The 20682-nt window shown below is 48.2% G+C and overlaps 1 protein-coding gene across 2 annotated transcripts in view; it reads left to right on the top strand.

The window, feature by feature from the left end:
* INPP5D (inositol polyphosphate-5-phosphatase D) overlaps positions 1-20682 on the top strand; it is a 122819-nt gene that overhangs the window by 41520 nt on the left and 60617 nt on the right. The window contains exons 3-5 of one of the 2 annotated variants that reach the window (XM_057745968.1): positions 10437-10587; positions 12911-13079; positions 16328-16468. In XM_057745968.1, the coding sequence (XP_057601951.1) occupies positions 10437-10587; positions 12911-13079; positions 16328-16468 (461 nt within the window). Of the gene's footprint in view, positions 1-10436; positions 10588-12907; positions 13080-16327; positions 16469-20682 lie in introns of both variants that reach the window. The other variant, XM_057745967.1, reaches the window with a different exon arrangement.

The following is a 20682-nucleotide window of genomic DNA, read 5'->3' as shown; positions in this document are numbered from 1 at the left end:
CTTGTTGCTTATCTGTTTTATACATAGTAGTTCGTATCTCTTAATCCCATACCCCTAATTTGTCCCTTCCTCCCTTCCCACTCCCCTCTCCCATTTGGTAACAAGTATGCTTTCTATAACTGTGAGTCTGTTTCTGTTTTGTATATACTTTCATTTGTATTATTTTTTAAATACCACATATAAGTGATATCATATAGTGTTTGTCTTTGTCTGATTTATTTCACTAAGCATAATGTTCCCTAGGTCCATCCATGTTGCTGCAAACAGCATTATTTCATTCTTTTTTATGGCTAATATTCCATGGTATATGTATTCCACATCTTATTAATCCAATCGTCTGTTGATGGGCACCTAGGTTGCTTCCACATCTTGGTTATTGTAAATAGTGCTGCTATGAACATTGGGGTGCACATATCTTTTTGAATTAGTGTTTTCATTTTTTTCCAGATATATACCCAGGAGTGGAATTGCTGGATCATACTGTAGTTCTATTTTTAGTTTTTTAAGGAACCTCCATACTGTTCCGTAGTGGTTATACCAATTTACATTCCCACCAACAGTGCACAAGGATTCCTTTTTCTTCACATCCTCACCAACATTTGTTATTTGTAGACTGTTTGAGGATAGCCATTCTGAGAGGTGTAAGGTGATACCTCATTGCGATTTTGATTTATATTTCTCTAATGATTAGTGATGTTGAGCATCTTTTCATGTGCCTGTTAGCCATCTGTGTATCTTCTTTGGAAAAATGTCTATTCGAATCATCTGCCCATTTTTTTATTGGATTTTTTTTAGTTGAGTTGTATGAGGTATTTGTACATCAAATGCAGCCCTTGCCGGCTGCATCATTTGCAAATATTTTCTCCCATTCTGGAGGTTGTCTTTTCATTTTGTTGATGGATTCTTTTGTTGTGCAAAGGCTTTTAAGTTTAATTAGGTTCCATTTGTTTATTTTTGCTTCTGTTTCTTTTGCCGTAGGAGACTGAGCCAAGAAAATATTGCTATGATTTATGTCAGTGTTCCACCTATGTTCTCTTCCAGGAGTTTTATGGTTTCATGTCTTACATTTAGGTCTTTAAACCATTTTGAGTTTATTTTTGTATATGGTATGGGAGTGTTCTAATCTCATTAATTTACCTGTGTCTGTCCAGTTTTCCCAGCACTACTTGTTGAATAGATTTTCTTCTCTCCATTGGATATTCTTGCCTCTTTTGTCATAGATTAATTGACCATAGGTGCATGGGTTTATTACTAGGCTCTCTATTCTGTTCCATTGATCTGTGTGTCTGTTTTTGTGCCAGTACCACACTGCTTTGGTTACTGTAGCTATGTAGTATAGTCTGAAGTCTGGGAGGGTTATGTCTTCAGCTTTGTTCTTTTTCCTCAGGATTGCTTTGGCAATTTGGGCTCTTTTGCAGTTCCATATAAATTGCAGGATTTTTGTTCTAGTTCTGTGAAAAATCTCCTGGGTAATTTGATAGGAATTGGACAAGATGACTTTTAAACCCCTCTCCCTTTGGGTGTGTCTGTGTGTTCTTGTGCGCATATTAATTAAATGAGCTAGGTTACAGCTAATTTTTAAAAAAAAAAACTTTATTACAGTGTATAGCTCAAAAGAGTGTTTACATGTGACCACTATCCTGATTAAGATACAGATCATTTCCACCCTGATTGTCTTCTTCACTTTTTATCTTGAAAATAACTTCAGATTTACAAAAATGGTTCAAGAATAGTACAAAAAATTCCTGTATTCCCTTCATTCACTTTCCCCAATCAATATTTTAACATAAGTTTCTCATTCTCTTGCTTTCATATTATTATTATTTTTTTAATTATTGGCGAATAAGTTGCTGACAATGTCCCATTATTCCTAAATATTTCAATCCGTTTTTCCTAAATGATAACACTCTCTCTTATATAACCACAGTTCAAACATCAAAATCAGGAAATTAACATAGATAAAATACTATTATCTAATCTTCAGACCCCATTCAAATTTCTCCAGTTGTCTTAATAATGCCCTTTGTAGCAACATATTGACAGATGAATGGATAAAGAAGATGTGGTACATACATACAATGGAATATTACTCAGCCATAAAAAAGAACAAAATTGAGTTATTTGTTGTTCAGTGGTTAGACCTAGAGCCTGTCATACAGAGTGAAGTAAGTTAGAAAGAATAAAGTAAATACCGTATGCTAAAGCATATATATGGAATCTAGAAAAATGGTACTGATGAACCTAGTGGCAGGGCAGGAACAGAGACACAGATGTAGAGAATGAACTTGAGGACACAGTGAGGAAGGGGAAGCTGGGACAAAGTGAGAGGGTAGCATTGATATATATATGCTACCAAACGTAAAACAGATAGTTAGTGGGAAGCTGCTGCTCGATGCTTTGTGAAGATCCAAAGGGGTGGGATGGGGAGGGCAGAAGGGAGGCTCAAGAAGGAGGGGATATGGGGATATATGTATACATATAGCTGATTCACTTTGTTGTACAGCAGAAACTAACACAATATTGTAAAGCAATTATACTCCAAGAAAGTTGAAAATAAATAAATATTTGTGTATATATGTTATATATATTATACATATTTACAAATATATAAAATATATATACATATATAATATATGTAAAACATACATACACAAATATTTATTTATTTATACCTTCCCCTCTGGACCAAAGTTCAATCCGGGATCGCATATTGCATGTAATTATCACATCCATTTAGCGCCCATTAGAGGCACAGGTCCTTGTCTTTCATGACCTTGGCGCTTTTGCAGAGAATAGGCTAGTAATCTTGCAGACTGTCCCTTGATGTGGGGTTTTTAGGTGTCTCCATGCAGCTGGGTCCAGGTGCTGCATTTAGGGAGGGGCATCACAGAAGCACTGCTGTGTCCTCTATGACACGTCCCAGTAGAGCACCATGTCACTTTGTCCCATTACTGGTGATGTTAACTTTGCCACTCGGTTAAGGTGGGGTCTGCCAGGTTTCCTCGTTGTAAAGTTACTGTTTTCACCTTTAAAATGATTAACTCTTTCGTGGGAAGACACTTTGAGACAACCTAGAGAGCCGGTTCCTCCTTGGATGCTCACCCGATAGTTTTAGCGTCTTTGGCGTCTGTTGATTCTTTCCTGAATCAGTTATTACTATGATGGTTGCCAAATGGTGACTGTTTCCATCATTCCTGCGACAGTTACTAATTGGCACTTTACTGTGAAAAAGAGCTTTCCTTTCTCATTTATTTACATCAGCATAGACTCATAAATTCCTATTTTATTCAATGAATTATAATTATTTTTATTATTCATTTTGATGCTCAGATTATACCAGATGGTCCTTTCAACTGTCCTTTCAGTTGTCTTCTGACTCCTGTATCCTTTTAACAAATTATCATCATGTTGTAAAACTTACTTTCTGGGGCAACAGATGTTCCAGGACCACCTTATAGCTTTCCTGCCCTGGCCCTAGATTCAGCCTGGCCCTCTCCTGAAGGAGCCTGGTTCTTTTTGGTGGAGGGTGGTATTTAGGTGGGCTCACTGCAGCTGGGGTGCTGTTGCTTCTGGATCCTTTCAGAAGACAGAGCTGGGAAATGTGTGTGGACATACACATGCACTCACACCTGCATCAGTATTTACCTGCATATAGTAAAAACCCTGAGTTCACACTGATGTTTCCCCTTCCAGCCCAACACTACAGACAGAGTTCATTCTAACCCTTCTCTGGCAGTGAGGGGCCCGGCTCCCATTTCTCCATATATTTCATCGTCTGCTTGTTTCCCTGTGTGTAGCCAGTCTCCTGCTGGCTGCCCCTGGGCCCCCGCCCCAAGCCAGGCCGGCTTCTAAGGCCCCGACCACTTTCCTGCCCCAGCTACATCCTCTGCCTGCTGACCACTTCCTCAGCCCCAGCCCCAAAGCCCCACTGGCTCCAGCCACTTCAAAGGAAGAGCAGGGAAAGGAAGCAAAATGATACATGTCTTAAAGGAAAAAGGAGAAGGGACGGGAAAAAGGAAGAACTGATTCAATTTTAAGAAGACACATCCTGGGCTCCATTCCAGGTCAGATGGCTGAAGAGGGATTTCTGGATCTGAAGTTGGTCTGCAGGGCTTTTCCAAACCCTCCTGCCCGCCCCCCTTTCCCATCTCATTAAATGGCACTGACATCAACCAAGTTCCCAAAGTTGGGGGTCTGGAGTCGTGCTCCCTGGTGAGCCCCACATCCTCACCAGCCCCCCCGCCCCGGGTGCCTTAACAGGTCTTTGGGCTGCTCCAGGTCCAGCTCCATCCTGGTCCCTCCCCCTCCCCAGTACCTCCCCGGTTCAAGCACCAGAGTGGGATTGGGGGAGGGAGGGGGGCAGCTTCCACTTAAACCGCTCTGAGAACAAAATCCAAACTCTGCAGTGCCTGCCAGGCCCGAGAGACCCACCCTCTGGTCCCTCTGCCTCTCTCCCCTTCACCCAAGTTGGAGTCTGTGATCCTTAGGAAGAGGTTTGTGGGAGAGGAGGCGGTTAAAGATTCAGACCAGTCCTGAGGGCAGAAGGACCAAGGAAAGCATTTCAGGGGCTGGCAGAGGTCAGGGAGGGCAGAGGCAGGGCTGGGAGGAGATGGCTCCCAGACGGAGAGAGGAGAGAGGCAGAGGCGAGAGAGGGGAGAGGACGGGGCGGGGAGTCCAGCCCCCGCTGAGCTGATGTCTGAGCAGAGGAAACACGGCTGGGGGGGGGGCTGGGGGGAGTGGAGTGAGAGGGGCCTGGACAGCCATCACCCCTCGCTCTGCCGCGTCAGTGCCGCTGCCTGTCTGCACATGTGGGAGCCCAAGCCTGGGGCCCCGCCTCCGCCGCGGAGGCCTCCACCGCCTTCCAGCCTCCACAGGACCAGGGTCTCCTCCCCGGGAGAACAGAAATCGTACCACCACCAGCCCCGCGCTCCCACGCCTCCCTGCCACTCTCGTCACCACGGGCAGTGGTATGGCCTCCCTGCTGCGGTTCTTTCTGGTGGCTTTCCCACTGCCTTGAAAGAAACGTTCTGCTGTGGTGGGTAATGAGCAGACTCTCCCCGCCCCACCCCACCCCCCACGTCTTAACGCTTTCCCATTATGTGTACAATTTCCACAATGCTCGAATATATACTCTTCATTTTAAAACGAAGCCTGGCAGAACCTGAGGAGAGGGTGCCGGGCCGCAGCGTCTTCCTGGCGCCCCCTCGACGGCTTCCTCCTGGGGGCCTCGCCTTCTTTCAGTTCCCCATTTAGCGACAGCAGACGGCGCTGGAGTTAAAATTACCCTCTGGGAAAGTTCAGCCTGCCCAGCGCTCCAGGCTCCCTGGCCTACTCCCGCTTCCTCTGGAGAGCCCAACAACTGGTTCTGGAAACATTTCTCAGAGGCTGCAGCCCTGAGCCTCCAAGAGTCTGGATATCAGCTGTCCTTTGTTTTAAAGACCCTGGTAATCGTTGCGGGGGGTGGGGGGGGGGTTCTCCCCTTGCTCTGCACCTTCCCAGGAGTCTTGTACAAGGGTGAGCACAGGTGCCGAGCCATGGGGTGAGGGGCTCTCTCCCTGCAAGGTCCAGCTCAGCAACCCACATCTCTGTGTTTCCAGCTACAGCTTTTCAGCTGTGAGGTCCGTTTCATGCAGGGCACACATCTCTCAAAACAGGAGTGGGGCCTGTCATTACCCATGCAAGGCGCTTGGGGGACTACATGAGGCTGAACCAAGCAGGGTCCCTTTTCTTCCAAAACTTACAAGCTTGTGAGGGAAGCAGGCACAGCTGGGCTTGATGAGGCACTGTCTGCAGGGACTTCCTGAAATGATCTTGCCGGAAATCACCTGGAAATTTCCATAGACCTGGAAAGGGGAGGCAAGAGAAGAGTTAGGTATTTTGTGTCATAATCTGAACTAACCATGTTTTTGTTTTTGTTTTTGTTTTCTGCATCCCTTTTGGTGATGCACATAAATTCTTGTCCATTCCGTTGATCCTTGAAGGAGGTCTGTTCTTTGCCCTGCACAGCAGAAATGAAGAGCCGACTTACCATAGGAATTGCTGCTTTGTGCTTTTCTCAGATCAAGCTGTCTGCTCTGTGCTCTAGGTGTCTGCTCAAGAGAGAAGGAATTTGTTTCTGGTGGTGGGAGAGCTGGCGCAGAGCAGAAATCCCATCTCTCCCCGGTGGGCACCACCCTGGGGGAGCGTGTGGAACCGTGTGGGGCGCCATCCACAGCACATGGCTAGCGTGGGGCCTCAGGGTCTCCTTCTCTGTTTCAAAATGACTTAGTGAATCTCCTCAGGAAGGCTGTGGCTGCGGAATGAGGAACGACGTCTGGTGGCCGTGAAGGACCCAGGGCAGCCCCCTTCCCCAGAAGCGAGGCGGGTCTGCCTCCTCGTGTGAAGGCTGCCCTTGCCTGCCGGACATGCAGACCTTACCTTCCTACCGCTTCCCTGGGCATCTAGTCACCGTGGGCTCCATGTGCTGCTGCTGTGCTGTGTGTCTCGTGTTGGAGCCCAGATCCCCTGCAAATCCCCGGGTTTCTGGTAGGGTTTGGTGCATTGGAAGCACAGCCGGGTGATAGGAGGGCAGGGGACCTCCCCCCCATCCTGGCTCCCTCCCTGTGGGGTCTGGGGGTTGGGGAAGGCCTCAGCTCCTGCCCAGCAGCCCTCTCTGGGTCCTGCGTCTGCCCTCCCCTGCGGTCGGTCCAGGGTGGAAAGTGCTCCCCCACTTTGCCGGCTGTGGAGGGCTGCATCCCCTCTTATTGGTATTCCTACACCCTGTCCACTAAATCCTTCCCAAATCCCCCAGGTGAACATGGCATCTGCTTCCTGCCTGGACCTCACTGATACAGGTGACAACCTTGTAGTCAGACATTTGACATTTTAAATTGTTGAAAAGGCATCACTTTTGGTGGATCAGGTTGGGGGAAGGGCTGAAGGGAGGGGGTGCTCCCCTGCTACCTACCCTCCCCCAAGCCATTTCTCTGCATCCCCAGTCCCAGGCCCACACAGGGTCCTCTCTGACCATCCGTCTCTCCCCATAACTGTCATCCTGACCCCATTGCTGCAAGCCCATCCAAGCACTAATCCCTGAGCACCACCCTCCCGCTCCCCCAGCCCCCGCCAACAGCCAGGCCCACCTGGGGACACGACGGTAAGCAGACCCGGCCCCTGACTATGGGCTGCACAGGCAAGCAGATATGGACTTGACCAGGTGCCCATCCCCACAGGACCCCAGCGCTCCTGCTGGCCCATGGTCAAGGTGCTGTCCACTTGGAAGCCCCAATTCCCACTCCTGACTTTGACTTGGCCATCCCGCCTCAGCAGAGGGCCTCTCTCAGCCCAGCTCAGGAGTGAGAAGGCCGTGGCTGGGCTGCTCCTTCCTGGGTACACAGAGCCTCCGACCCACCTGTCCAGACTGCGCTCCTCACCCCCGTGAGTGAGGCTGGGATTGGACTCAACCCTCATTCTCTCCCTGCCTGGGGACCTGCGCCACCTGGGCGGCCAGCGGCCGTGGTTCCCCAGGCCCTGGCTCCCGGGCCTCTGTGACCATTCCAAGCACAAGCAGGGTCCCAGCAGCTCTGTCACCAACAGAACTCGGCACCTGCCCACCTCCGCCCTCACTGGATCCATAGGGTTTAGATGAATTTTAGAGTGTTCTGTTCCTCTGCACACTGAGTACCCCATGTATTTAATCAATTCTAAGGTGTTTATTTTGTCATATCAACATCTCTGAAATCAGTTGTACCTGCAGATTGATGGTGTACCTTGGTTTATGCTTTAGCTTTTAGCAGAGCATAAAATAATATGTGTCTCAGCATCGGTGCATCTGAATCGCCACAGCTCATGTGCTCTCTCTCAAACACATATTCTCCAGACATCCTCCAGTTGAGACTCCTTTTCCAGACTCACACATGAGTCATTTCACTTTGACTTTCTTTGATTTTTCATATCCTTTTCCCATAGGCCTAATGGCTTGTCATCCATTAGCTGTAAATTCTTTGACAGGATGACACTTGTCATGACTGCTTTAACTGAATGGAGTTCATCGACCTTGTGTCGTGTCAAATTATTTTTGTTATTCCGCTCACTTTGGGTTTTGAACCTATTTAAGTTACATTTTAGAAGGCCCAGCTGCTGCTGCTCAGGTCTCTCTGGTTCAATAATGCTCAAAGACACTGCTTAACGTGGGGCTTTGTGGAAGCAAGGGAACTGCTTGAAAAGAATCAAAACATCCTTTTGTTAAACTCTCTAGTAGTTTACTAAATAGCTTAAGCTGCACACTCAAACACACACACGTGCCCTCACATACAGATTTATACACGTGTGCATTGCACTGTACACACAAATACATGTGGAGAGAGAGACAGAGCCAAGGCGAGACAGAGAGGCAAGTGTGGATCCTGAGTGAAGGAGAGTGATGGAGGTGGAGTCTTTGAAGGCAAATGCATCCTCGCTGAGACTTGGGGTTACCACGAGCAACAGGGCTCAGAGACAGGTCCTGGTCCATTCCCAGATGTCTGCGTCTGTCTCGATCTGGGTCATCCCACTTTGTCTGCTCTCCCAATCCCACTTACCTGTGGCCCTGGTGACCTCCCACGTCAGTGCCAGCCACGCTGGAGCAATAGGCACCTGACTTGAAGATGGGCGAGTCAAGACCATCCAGCCTCGCTCCGCCCAGACCCCACCAAACTGGGTGGGCTTTCCAACCCTCACCCTATATCCCTATTCTCCTTTCCCATGGGCAATGGGTCCCATTCCCTTCAGTTGAGAAGGCAGCTGGCAGCCCCCAGGGTAGCAGTTGGACCCCTTACCTCCATCTCCAAAGATAGCCCCTTCTCAACTCATTTTTTAAAATTAATTAATTAATTAATTTTTATTTTTGTCTGCGTTAGGCCTTCATTGCTGCGCACGAGCTTTCTTAGTTACGGAGAGCAGGTGCTACTCTTCATTGTGGTTCGTGGGCTTCTCATCGCGGTGGCTTCTCTTGCGGAGCACGGGCTTTAGGCGCACGGGATTCAGTAGTTGTGGTTCGCGGGCTTAGTTGCTCTGAGGCATGTGGGATCCCCCGAGACCAGAGATCTAACCCGTGTCTCCTGCAGTTGCAGGCGGACTCTTAATCACCGCGCCACCTGGGAAGTCCCCTCAACTCACTTTTAAATCCCACGAATGCCATTGACATGATGGCTATTATGATAATGGGGGTGACTGATAGGCACTTAGTGATAGGACCAGGGGTGCTGCACCCCTTCAAGGCCTGGGAAGCCCACCCAGAGGGAGGCGCCTCTTTGGTGCTCATGCCTGTTCCCACCAGCAGCCTGATCCTTTGCTCCTGCCCAACTGCCCCAGGCTCACTGCCCTTCGCTAAAGTCCTGCCACATCATTCTCCTCCACTGGGGCTGCAGCCTTGCTCAGCATCTTCTCGGCTGGGTCAGGAATACCTGACCTCACACTGTCCACTTCTGCCCTCTGTGCCAGGGGGAGGGAGAAGTCTTCTGGGTTTCTGGCAGGGCCAGTGGGGAGACGATGGTGCCATTCCTTGAGCTGGAACACCAAGGAGAGGCAGGTCAGGGGACTGGACAGGACCTTGGGACATGTTAGGTTAGGAGCCATAGGGTACAGCACCGATGAGACCCTAAGTCTCCTGCTCGCAGTTCTCCCATCCTGCCCTGCTGCCTGAGAGCCCAGCATCGGGAGTCACAGGGGTGGTGCCTTCGTGTGGGCGGGGCCTCAGTGGGCGGGGCTGGCTGGGGCAGGCGAAGGTGAGCTTCCTGCTGGAGGCACAGGGCGATAAGGAGACCGGGCCCCAGGGCATTTGAACAGCCCAGTAGAAATAACCTTCCAGTTCCTCTGTCATCAGCAACAGAGATACAAATCAGGGAAGATTCGTGTGCTGCCTCCACCATTTTCTGAGTTTTGATAGAACAGAATCATAGCAAATGAAAAGTATAAAAATAAAAGCAAAATAGTTGCTAGAATAGATGTTTCCCCTGTTCAAAAATAAATGATCTTGGGAGGGGTGGGCTGAGTAATAGCTCCCCCTACCAAGCACACACACACACACACACAAGTAGTCTAGAAAAAATATTCTAAACTATTAAAAATAGGTTTCTAGGGGCTGTGGGACTACAGGTGATCTTTTTAAATTCTGTATTTTACATTTTGTCCATATTGAAAATGCATTACTTGATAAATAATGCTTTTAAAAATAAAAGTTTTTTTTTTAAACTGAAAGAAAAAAAATCTTTAAAACTGTCCTATTTGTGCCTTTTGCAGACTGGCTCTTAGGGGCCATGTGGGTGTGGGCGTGGCGGGCAGGGCCTGCGTAGGAGCCCAGGGCTTTTTCTGGATTGCGGTCACTCCCTCTGCCTCGCTGGTCTCTGCTGCAGGTGGCCTTTGTGGTTGGGTGATGTTCCAGCCATTTCAATGTGCTTTTGTTTGGGATTTGTCCTCAGGCGTCCGAAGGCGTCCCCGTGAGGTTCTTCACCAAGCTGGACCAGCTCATCGAGTTTTACAAGAAGGAAAACATGGGCCTGGTGACCCACCTGCAGTATCCTGTGCCGCTGGAGGAGGAGGACGCAGGCGATGAGCCAGAGGAGGAGACAGGTAGGAAGGGGCGGAGGGGAAGGTGCCTTCGGGACCCTCCTGTCTAAGTCCCATGGTGAAGTTCTGGGGTGTTTCTCTCACTTCAAGTGCTTATAGATTAGGTGGGTCCAATTATCAGAGTGGGTGACACAGTGGTTAAAGACCAGTTAGGAACATGGGCTCTGGGGTCAGATAGACCTGGGTCAAACTTCCTGCTCCCTGTCTTCTTCGCTGTGCAAACTGAGATGAATTACTTAACCTCTCTGAACTGCAGAGCTCTCTTAAAGAGACACTAAAAATAATATCTACCTCTCAGGGTGTCATCAAATGAGTCCATGTAGATCCCAAAGCCTAGTAAATAGTAAACATTCAATAAATGCCACTAAAATCACTGTCGAAATAATTAGCTGTATTTTGCTGTGAAAAGAATGAGGAGGAAGTCACTGGAGGGATGAGGAAGGTGTTTCTCTATGTTATTAAAAGAAAAAAAAAGTACAGCCCCTAAAAGGTATGTGAGAGTCTGTCCTGCTGTTTAAACAATGGAGGGACAGACCAACAGAGCGGGAGTCGGACAGAGAGAGGCAATGCAGCCAGGGAGCTCCCCTACTCTTCCCCTCAAAAGTTCATGTCCTAAAGAAAGCCCTGAGATGCATCATCGAACCTCTCAAACATCAGGGCTCATCCTCAGTCCCAGGGCCTGGAACCCACGAGATCCCCTGGGGTCTCCCCCGAAGGACAGATTAGACCAGAGATGTGGAGGTCCCCGGCCTGACTCCGCCTGTCCCTGGCTGCGGCCAGCCGCGTGCTGGACATCCTTTCACCACCCCTCACCCATGGGCCACCCTTCCTCCCACCTCCCTGGAGACCCACCTTAGTGATTGCGCAACTCATAGGCGGCCTCCTTAGAGGGTAAACTCTAAAGAGCTGCCTCACTGGCTCCTGGAGGAGGTGAGGGCCAGGCAGAGTGTTTCAGAAGGAGCACAGATCTGCAGAGGCTGAGGGAGGCCCAGGCAGCCATGTCCCTTCTCGCCTCCCTCGGCCCAGTAAGAGGCGCCCTCAGCTGTGAAATAGCCAGAGCCAACACGTCCACGCGAGAGTCCAGGGTCGCCCACCAGTGCTGTGCCCAGGCCGCATGTCCCCCAGCTGTCCCCAGGAGCCCAGGCTCGGCCTCGACACCAAGAAGCCATCCTGTAGAAATGCCCTCCACGCTTCCCTCTCACCCACCACCCCTAGGCCAGCATTTCTGCACCTCTGGGCATGGCCATCTAGAGAAAGACCCCAACACTCCAACACTAGAAAAAGACCCCCCAGAAGAGCTGGAAAGAGAAGCACATTCTCATGACGGCTGGCTTCTCGTCCCCAGACAAGGCCCATTGTCAGCCTGAACCTGAGCCTCCCCCTGCCCCCAGTCCAAGGTGTCAGATTTGGCTCAGGTCTCCTCAAGGTGCTGCCCGTCCCCATGGGGCTCAAAACGGACTCATAACCATTGAAAGAACCCCAGGCCAGGTGAGGAAGTGAAGGGCTCATCCTTTAAAGAGAACACCCCCAGGCAGCATTGTGGCCAGGGCCGTGGGGCGGCCATTCCATGTGGGAAGAGGCTGGGACAGGAGGTCGTGGACCTCAGGGGCTCACCACCCTCACCCACTTGTGGTATGTGCAGGATGGACGTTTTCAAGGTGAATGGGCAGGAGTCCATCTCCCAGGCCAAGTCCAAGTCATTTGTTTCATATCTCAGTTCACTGGGTAGAGGGAGCCCCTTACATTCCTTTCATTGTCTCTGAGGGTCAGGAGGGAGAGAGAAAGAACGAGAGGTTAGAGAGCAAGTGCAGAGAAAAGGGGGCCAGGGTGGGAGAGAGAAAGGAGCCGTGTGGCCGGGGCCCCCCTGCTCTGCGCCCCAGCTCCTCCCGTGACGGGAAGCCAGCCTCTGCTGGTCCAGGGCCCCTGCTCAGCCCCGAAGCTGACTGTCCTGCTGAACTGCTGGCTCCACCCATCCAAGGTCAGCAGCCCTGCCAGGCATGGCCATCTGACCACACAGGTGTTTGCAGAGTGTCTCAGTGGGACAAACTCTGTGCTGGGCCCCCAGGCCAGAGACCACCAAGACTAGGTCCCTGCCCCCAGGAGGCTCCCGGTCTAGTCCAGGAGTCAGCTGGCAAGGGAGCGGGGATGGGAAGGGACAGTGTGGGCACAGATGGGTCTGTAGCTGGATGCAGTGGCCTGGACCCCACATAGTGGGTGGGCAGGGTCACCACACACAGGGCACAGGGTGGGGGTTGGGGGGGCAGGTGATCCTGAGGGAGGGAGCACTCAGCCTAGACGGCACTCCTGCTCTTGTCTTGGGTAGAAGGTATCCTGTCTCCACCCGAGCTGCCACCCAGAAACATCCCTGTATCTGCTGGGCCATGTGAGGCCAAGGAGGTCCCTATTTCCAATGAGAATCTTCGAGCCACCGAGGTCAGCCGGCCGAGCCTCTCGGAGACCTTGTTCCAGCGACTGCAGAGCATGGACACCAGCATGTGAGTCCCTACCTTGGCGGGTCCCACGACACCTGGGGAGCTCACCCTGTGCTCTCTCCGGAGGTGCCCCTTCCACCCCAGGAGAGATCGCTGTGGAGCCCACCAGCCACTCGATGGTGGGTCTGAGGGAGCCTGGCTCCCCGGGCAGCTCTGGCTGCGTGGGCACTGGATGGCCCTGCTCAGATGCTCGGTGTTCACCAGGACCTGGCGGCATGGCGGGAGCTGGTTCTGGAATGATGAATAGTTCTCTGCTGCAAACAGCATGGCCCTGCTTCAGACTTCAGGGGTCTCTGCTGTGATTCCCTTGCTGGGGCTTGCTGTGAACTCACATGGCATCTTTTCCCATCACAAAGACCTCTCCCACCATGTGGTCCACTGACTCAGAGGGTCCCAGCGGAGGAGCTACCTGCACTGCAGCCTGGACCTGCTCTGGGCCCCATGCAAATGAGGCCACCTTCCTTGTCACCAGGAAATGGGTCAGAGCAATAGTTCCATGTGTGGTGTGGACTGTGAGGTCCACACAGCATGCCACTCCTTTCTTTGTGGTGGAAGGTGTGCGATGCAGTCCTTTTAACACTTTCTTTCACTCGCCCTGATCCAGGGTTCTCAGGATCAGGTCCCATACATGGTACCAGACTGGTCCATGCTGATGAGGTCCTGCAGTTTCTCCGTCTCCTTTAGCAGGCCCAGGCTGGATGATGGGAGGTGGGGGTGTTGCCGGGGAGGGGTGTTTGTTATTGTGCAAATCAGAGGCCCTGACTTTAAGACAGGCCAGGAGATGGCTTCCACAGGGAGGAAGATCAATGAGGTGAGCTGTGTCCCCAGCACCGAGCACATTGCCTAGCATGGAGTTGGCCACTCCCTAGGTCTGTGTTGAATGAATTAATTACTACACAGTCATTCCCATGCATTGATAATTTAAAAACACTTTTTGTTTCTTCTTCAGAAAAAGGTCCCACAAAGAATATCTTAATGGCAGGGCTAATGTAACATCTCCAACTTGAAAGATTAATTTGAGACAGCCAGGGCTGCTCACCTACCATCTGATTTGGCAAAATACAAAGGAAATGCCTGAAGGTACACACAAGCCACTGGTTGCTAAGATACCTGGTGTTTTTATATTTCCACTTTGACATATCCTCTAATTCTTCTCCAGGCCCACCAGGTTATATTCTCTGCACACTCCTGGAGTTCCTTGTGCTATTTATCAAGAAGCTAAATATCCAGAGCTTTGAATATGTTGATCCGTCATCATGACTATCCTGATATATGTGTCTACAGAACAAATGCTTATTCAAACAGTTCATGCAGAGCCCATTGTTTAGTTTCCTTGAGATTATATTTCTCTCCAGGTTTAGGTGCTAAATGCAGTGCAGTCCTTGAGGAAATAGTCAAGGATGCTCAATGGTGCCACCGCTGCCCACCTCCTCCCGACTCTCCCACATGTCCTATTGGCTCCATGTCCTTGTTAGTCTCTCCTCTCTAGGGACAGGTCTTCTCTAGGGACTCAGGGCCTAGTGGGGCAAGATGAGGTGTTCAGCCAAGCCTCCACGCAGCCTTCTGAGAGGGAGCGGGACCAGCTGGGGGCTGGCGAGCTCGGGAGGCCCAGGTAACATAGGCAATGGAATTCGCCTAAAACTTCTTCTTGGAGATGGGGGTGTGTAGATGGAGCACAGTGGAGGGACCATGGTGCCTGCCCTCAGTTCTCTTCTGGGTCATGAAAAACGAAGAGTCTGCCTTGTGTTTGCAAGTTAATCTGTATTGCTTGTAAAATAGCTTTGTACACTGAGGACTGCCTTTAGGTTATTCTTAATTATGACAACCTGCACAGTCTTTTGTGCAAGTTAATCAGATCTAATCAGTTAGGTCATAGTTAATACAAGACTGCTAGGTAAAATCAACCTTTTCTGATAAACAATTTACATCTTTATGTCAACACTTTTCTACAACAAACGTTTTAACAAATATAGCTTCCTAAAGCAAGTACTGATGGTCTCAAAGTTACAAGTCAATAGGCATGAGAACTGTTCAAGTATTGATACATATTAATGCTATAGGAGAGACTTTTGTCCTTTTTAGTAAAAGAGACTGAGGCAGAAACTGGATTTTTATGATGTCAAGACTCAGAATAAGTATATATTAAACTTAAATATTATGACAACTGGTAGGTGAATAGCTGCAGACTTCTCAAGCTGAAGAAGTAGAAGTGGCTAATTCACAGCTTTTCAGTCTTAAGAGCACAGCCTTTCATTCTATCCAGGATCCTACAGAAAAAAGCCTGTGATGTCTAGTTTCAACTTGATTGCCTGTTAAGGCTGGAACAAAGTTATTTAAGGCTTGTCCTAATTTTTTCAAACACATAAATCAACATCCTTGAGCCTCTGTTTCCTTGTTTGTAAAATAGGAATAATAGTCATATCTGCCTCATAACATTGATTTGTGGATAAAAGGGGAAAAAATGAGCATAAAGTGCTAAGCAGAGTGACTGCTATGTTACGCTTAGAACATACTTGCTGTGATTATAATATGCATTATTATAGGAAGAAAAACTCAAAAGTTATCCAGAGAAAAAAGGTGCTGGGAGATAGAATGTAGAGTTGTGATCAGACCTCGGGCGGTGGCCCTGGTGCAATGAGGCCCATCCTGTGCGTGGTGAGGGCAGGTCCTGCCTGGGGCCCATGTGCTTCATCCATAAATTGAGAGGGACTGGACCAGACTGGGAGCAGGGTAGGGGGTGCAAAGGACGGGCACCTAGGCTGCCAATACCATATGCCCAGCCCGTCACTCATCACAGAGACTTCCCCACAGAGCCTCAGATGACTAGGAACCTCCTTGACACAGAGCTCCAGGTGGCCCTTGGCTGTAAACTTGTAGTTGGCCTATGAGTTGGAGCCATTTGCCATCTCTGGACTAGAGCATTGCTCAGCCCTCAGATCCTGTCTTTAGGAAAAGATGAAGCAGGAAGACAAGTCCTCTGTACAGTTGCAAAGCTGTTCTGTCTCCTTTTCAAAGGATAAACATTTCCTGTCCCCAGCCAGTATCACTTCCTTCCATGTACCGGAAAAGCCTTTATGGGAGGGTTAAGAGGCAGCCTCCCTTGCTGGGCACTTTGCTCTTGCCTGACCTGTTCTCCACCCCTTCAGTAAGACCCAGGGGCCTGTCCAGGTGTTCGAATGTTCTCCTGGAGGCTGGTGTCTCAGCTGGAAACTCTGAGAATGCATGTTGTTATTTCTACCTTTGTTTTTCAGGGTTCCAGAAGAGCATCTGAAAGCCATCCAAGATTATTTAAGCACTCAGCTTACCCTGGACTCTGATTTTGTGAAGTCAGGCTCCTGCAGTCTCCCTCATCTGAAGAAACTGACCTCGCTCCTCTGCAAGGAACTCTATGGGTAATGGCTGCCCGTGGGGGCAGGAGGGAAGGGGATGGCCAGGCAAGGGAACCAGCTCAGTAGGGTGACCCCTGCACTCCGCCCAGCTGTCCAGCTCAGGATAATTGGGCAGTTGGTGGGGCTTAGAAATCTGTGGTTGTTGGAGGGTTTTTTTTTCATGATATTTGAACTTGGTGGTTGTTGGTTTGTTTGGTTTTTTTAAATGAAAGTTAATTTGAGGCCAGTTGCTATGGAAAGGGGTGGGTGGGAGTACACTGCCAGCCCTTCCACACTTGCTAAGGATCCAGCGGTTAAGACTTTTGCTGCTATTTGTCCTTCTTGCTGCAGCCAGCACATTTGATAAGCACATAAGGGCACCAAGAGGAAGTAAATTAAAATCGGCCTATTTTCTGCGTGGGTGGTGATGGCCCAAGATTGCCAGTGTTGGCAGGTTTTTAAAGTGAGCCAATTCACCAAAACTTCAGCTTTCTGATACTGAATTCACTGAAGTATCAATTGGTAAAAATTCCAATTTCTTTTAGATTTTTTTCATTATGTGTTTTAATTTCATTATCATTAAAATTAACTGTTTAATTACAATTTAATTGTTAGAAGTACAAAATCAAGGCAGATACACCATCTGAAGAACTGACAAAAGAATATTTTAAATGCTTGAAAAAATAGAAAATAACATTCAAAAGCATCTGAAGATGGGACTTCCTTGGCAGTCCAGAGGTTAAGACTGGACTTCAGTGCCGGGATTGTGGGTTTGATCCCTGGTCAGGGAGCTAAGATTCCATATGCTTTGAGGCCAAAAAAAAAAAAGAAAAAACCCCACATAAAACAGAAGCAATATTGTAATGAATTCAATAAAGACTTTAAAAATTTAGCAAAAAATTTTAAAAAAGCATCTGAAAGAAATCACAAGGACCCAAAACACTCGCATTGCAAATGAAAGGTCAATATTTTGGATGCGAAAAAAGCATTTCATGTGGTTGAGGTTTTAGCAGCCTATACTGTTTTGTGTTTTATTATACATATAGCAGTTTCAAAATTCTTTTGTCAATTTCTCTAGTGCCATATCTATCTTAGCTTAGTTAATGTGCAAAAAAGAATCTTTCACCATCAGTAACTAAATTGAACTTTCCTTTGAAAGGCTCTTTAAAAGCACAATTAGTACATCTGGTAAATTTAACAAATAAATCCTCTGACAAATTGAACACATCAAATTGGCCAGTCAGGTTTAATTTCAGTGAATTGGCCTTCAACTGATACAGTTTCAGCCAATTGGATCCAGAGCCATCGTTTTTGTAGATTTCCACAGAGAGATATTTCTCCATGTGATGCTGTTGTTATAAATCATTTATCACTAGGAAAAACACACACACATGGCACTTTCTTTTCAAGAAACACAATTTCATGATGACTGGCAGTAAGCTTTCATTTCTGCACCAGTGGAGATCCTGTACTTTGCTGCTTCCTTGTCCAGGAGGAAATACACCTTTAAGTCTCACCATAAGCTTCATCCAGTCACTCAGCACGTTTCCCCAACACTGCTTTGCTACCTGGACTTTCCTAGAATCTGGGTCACCTCACCCTTATGGTGACAGCAGCTTCCTCAGCATAGCTAGTTCTCTAGTTTTCCACACCTTTATTTACTGAACAGTTAAATGTGAGTTAGAAGTAGAGACGCTGTGATGTTCTAAATTCCCCCCACGCTTGTTTGCCTTCGCTTCATAGGCAAAGCGAGAGTCAGGCTTGGAGACAAGATTAGGGATTGAATTTTAGAAAATCTTAGGACCAAATTACGTTTCCCATCCCCCTGCCACCCCTACAGATGTTGTTCCATGAAACTGACTATAAACCTGTAGTTTTCAAGCTGCTTTGATTGGAGCAACTCTTCAGTGCATTCATTCATTCATTCACTCAGTCACGTAACAAATATGTATGGAGAGGCTGCCCTGAGCTCTGTTCTGGGAGCTGGGATGCAACAATAAACACAATGCACAAAGTCCCTGATCTGTAGACCTTGCTGGTGCTGATGTCTTAGTAAGGAGTACAGCAGTAGACTGTCTGTAAATAAACAAGATAATTTTAGTAAACATCATGACAAAATAAAACAGGGAAAAGTGATGGAGAGACATAGGGTGGGAGGATGCTAGTGTCCTTTGGGAGTCAAGGAGGTCTCTCTGAGGCAGTGACAGAGCTGGGACCTCAGTGACAAGAGGGAGCTAGCCATCTAGCTATTTGGCAGTGGGATATCAAGTGCAAAGGTCCTGAGGCAGGAATGAAGCCAGCCTCGAGGAACAGAAAGTCTGTGTGGCTGGAGCATAAAGAGCAAAGGAAAGCATTAGGAGTGGAGGTTGGGAAGAGTCAGGTGTATGGTGGCCAAATATAGCAAATAAAAACACAGGAAGCCCAGTTAAGTCTAAGCTTTAGATGAACAGCAAATACTTTTGTAGTATAAGTATATACCGTGCAATATTGGGATATATTTACATTAGTAGATTGTCCATCGTTTATCTGAAACTCTAATTTAACTGGATGTCCCGTGTTCTATCTGGCAACACTAACACGAGCCACATGATGCAGGCCTCCCAGGGCCCAGTAGAGATTTTCAGGATTGTGCCACAATCCAAGTCAGGGCTGTGGAGACTGCGTCTTAGGTGGCAGGCCCAAAGCAGCAGACAGTTGGGAGCTGCTGTGTCTGTGACATGATGGTGGCCCACGAGGAGGGAAGCAAGAGGAGGCAGGGATTTGTGTCTGTTCTGCATCCTGCTGTGTCCTGGGTTTGGACAGTGTCTGGCACACAGGAACAGCTGATGGGTATTAGTTAGAAGACCCAAGGCTTGGGAGCATGTGGGTGCAGAGAGCTGATGTGACCCTGGTGGAACTGGCAGATGGATGTAGGGTGAACGGACGACAAATAGAAGGTGACCCCTAGGGTTTTGGGGCAAGCAGCTGAGTGGTGGGTGATGCTAGTTACTTAGATGGGGAAAGTCAAGGAGGAGGGGGTGGAGGAAGGGCATCTTCCTCTGAGCTACCATTGGCTTGAGGCACTATTAGACAGCTGAGCCACCAACCAAGGAGTTAGTTCTAGAAGTTAGTTAGAAGTTAGAGGTCCAGGAGACCTCAGGGATAAGGGTATAAGTCTGGGAGTCATCTACATGCAGTTAGCACTTGAAGCTGGGTATGGTCACCGCAGGGGGAAGTGCAGATGGAGGGGAAGGGGGCCCAAGGTAGACGTTGAGAGGTGGGGTGGAGGAGGAGGAAGAACTGGAATAGGGAGCTGAGGATTTGTCCACTCAGACCACTTGGCCCAACACCAACACCAGGGTGAGGATGGGAAAGTCACAGAGAACCGAGGAGTGAGAAACAGTGCAAGAGCCTCCTCCACAAAAATGTCATTACAATGTCAGTACCTGCATCTGAAAGAAAGAACTTTATCAGCACAAAGGCTCAAGGAAGATTTGCAACCCTAAGTTAGTTTATCTAGAACCAGACAGAAACTTTTCCAGAGAAAGAGATTAAAGAATTAAGTCTCCAGAGTCTGGAAATACTTGATAACCCCTGAAATGGAGAAATGAGAAGAATTGTAAGTAGAATTTTTAAATAAAATGTCAAAGTGTGGGAGAGGGTATTTTATCAATTAAGTGAGAGCAGGGTAAGGATTTTAATAAAGAAACCAACCAACCAAAACAAGCGCCTAAGGTGTCTTTGCAGATTTAAAAAATTGGTGAAAATGTACTAATCACAGGCCCTCAACTTCAAAAAGTTTCCAAGAATTTTTTCCTAGAAATTTTAGAGTGCTGGTGATCCTAAAAATAAGAAACCAGCAGCCTATTGAGCAGCTGGATATGAATATACCCAAAGCAAAAGTGTTCATTCTGTGCTCCCAGAACATAGTATGATGAAAACAGAAATAAATAAAAAACTAGCCACAACCACCCAACCATTTGGACATTTTTAGATCATCTCTAAATCACAGCTGAATTAAGGAAGGAACTTGACACAATAATAGCCTATGTGGGATAGGTTTGGGAAACAAGCCTCTGTATATCAGAACTCTAGGTGATGCAGCCAAAGCACTACTTGGAGGAAAAGCCATAGCTTTAAATGCTCTGTTATGGGGGGCGGGTGGGAGAGATAGAATAATGAGTCAAGCATACAAACTTAATCCAGGCTCTCAGTCTCCTGAAGGCATCATGGTCATATCTTGGTTGCCTTGACATTTC

This window comes from Hippopotamus amphibius, chromosome 8 (genome assembly GCF_030028045.1).
Source record: "Hippopotamus amphibius kiboko isolate mHipAmp2 chromosome 8, mHipAmp2.hap2, whole genome shotgun sequence".
In the NCBI taxonomy this organism is placed as follows: domain Eukaryota; kingdom Metazoa; phylum Chordata; class Mammalia; order Artiodactyla; family Hippopotamidae; genus Hippopotamus; species Hippopotamus amphibius.
This window is presented reverse-complemented; position numbering and strand designations above follow the sequence as displayed.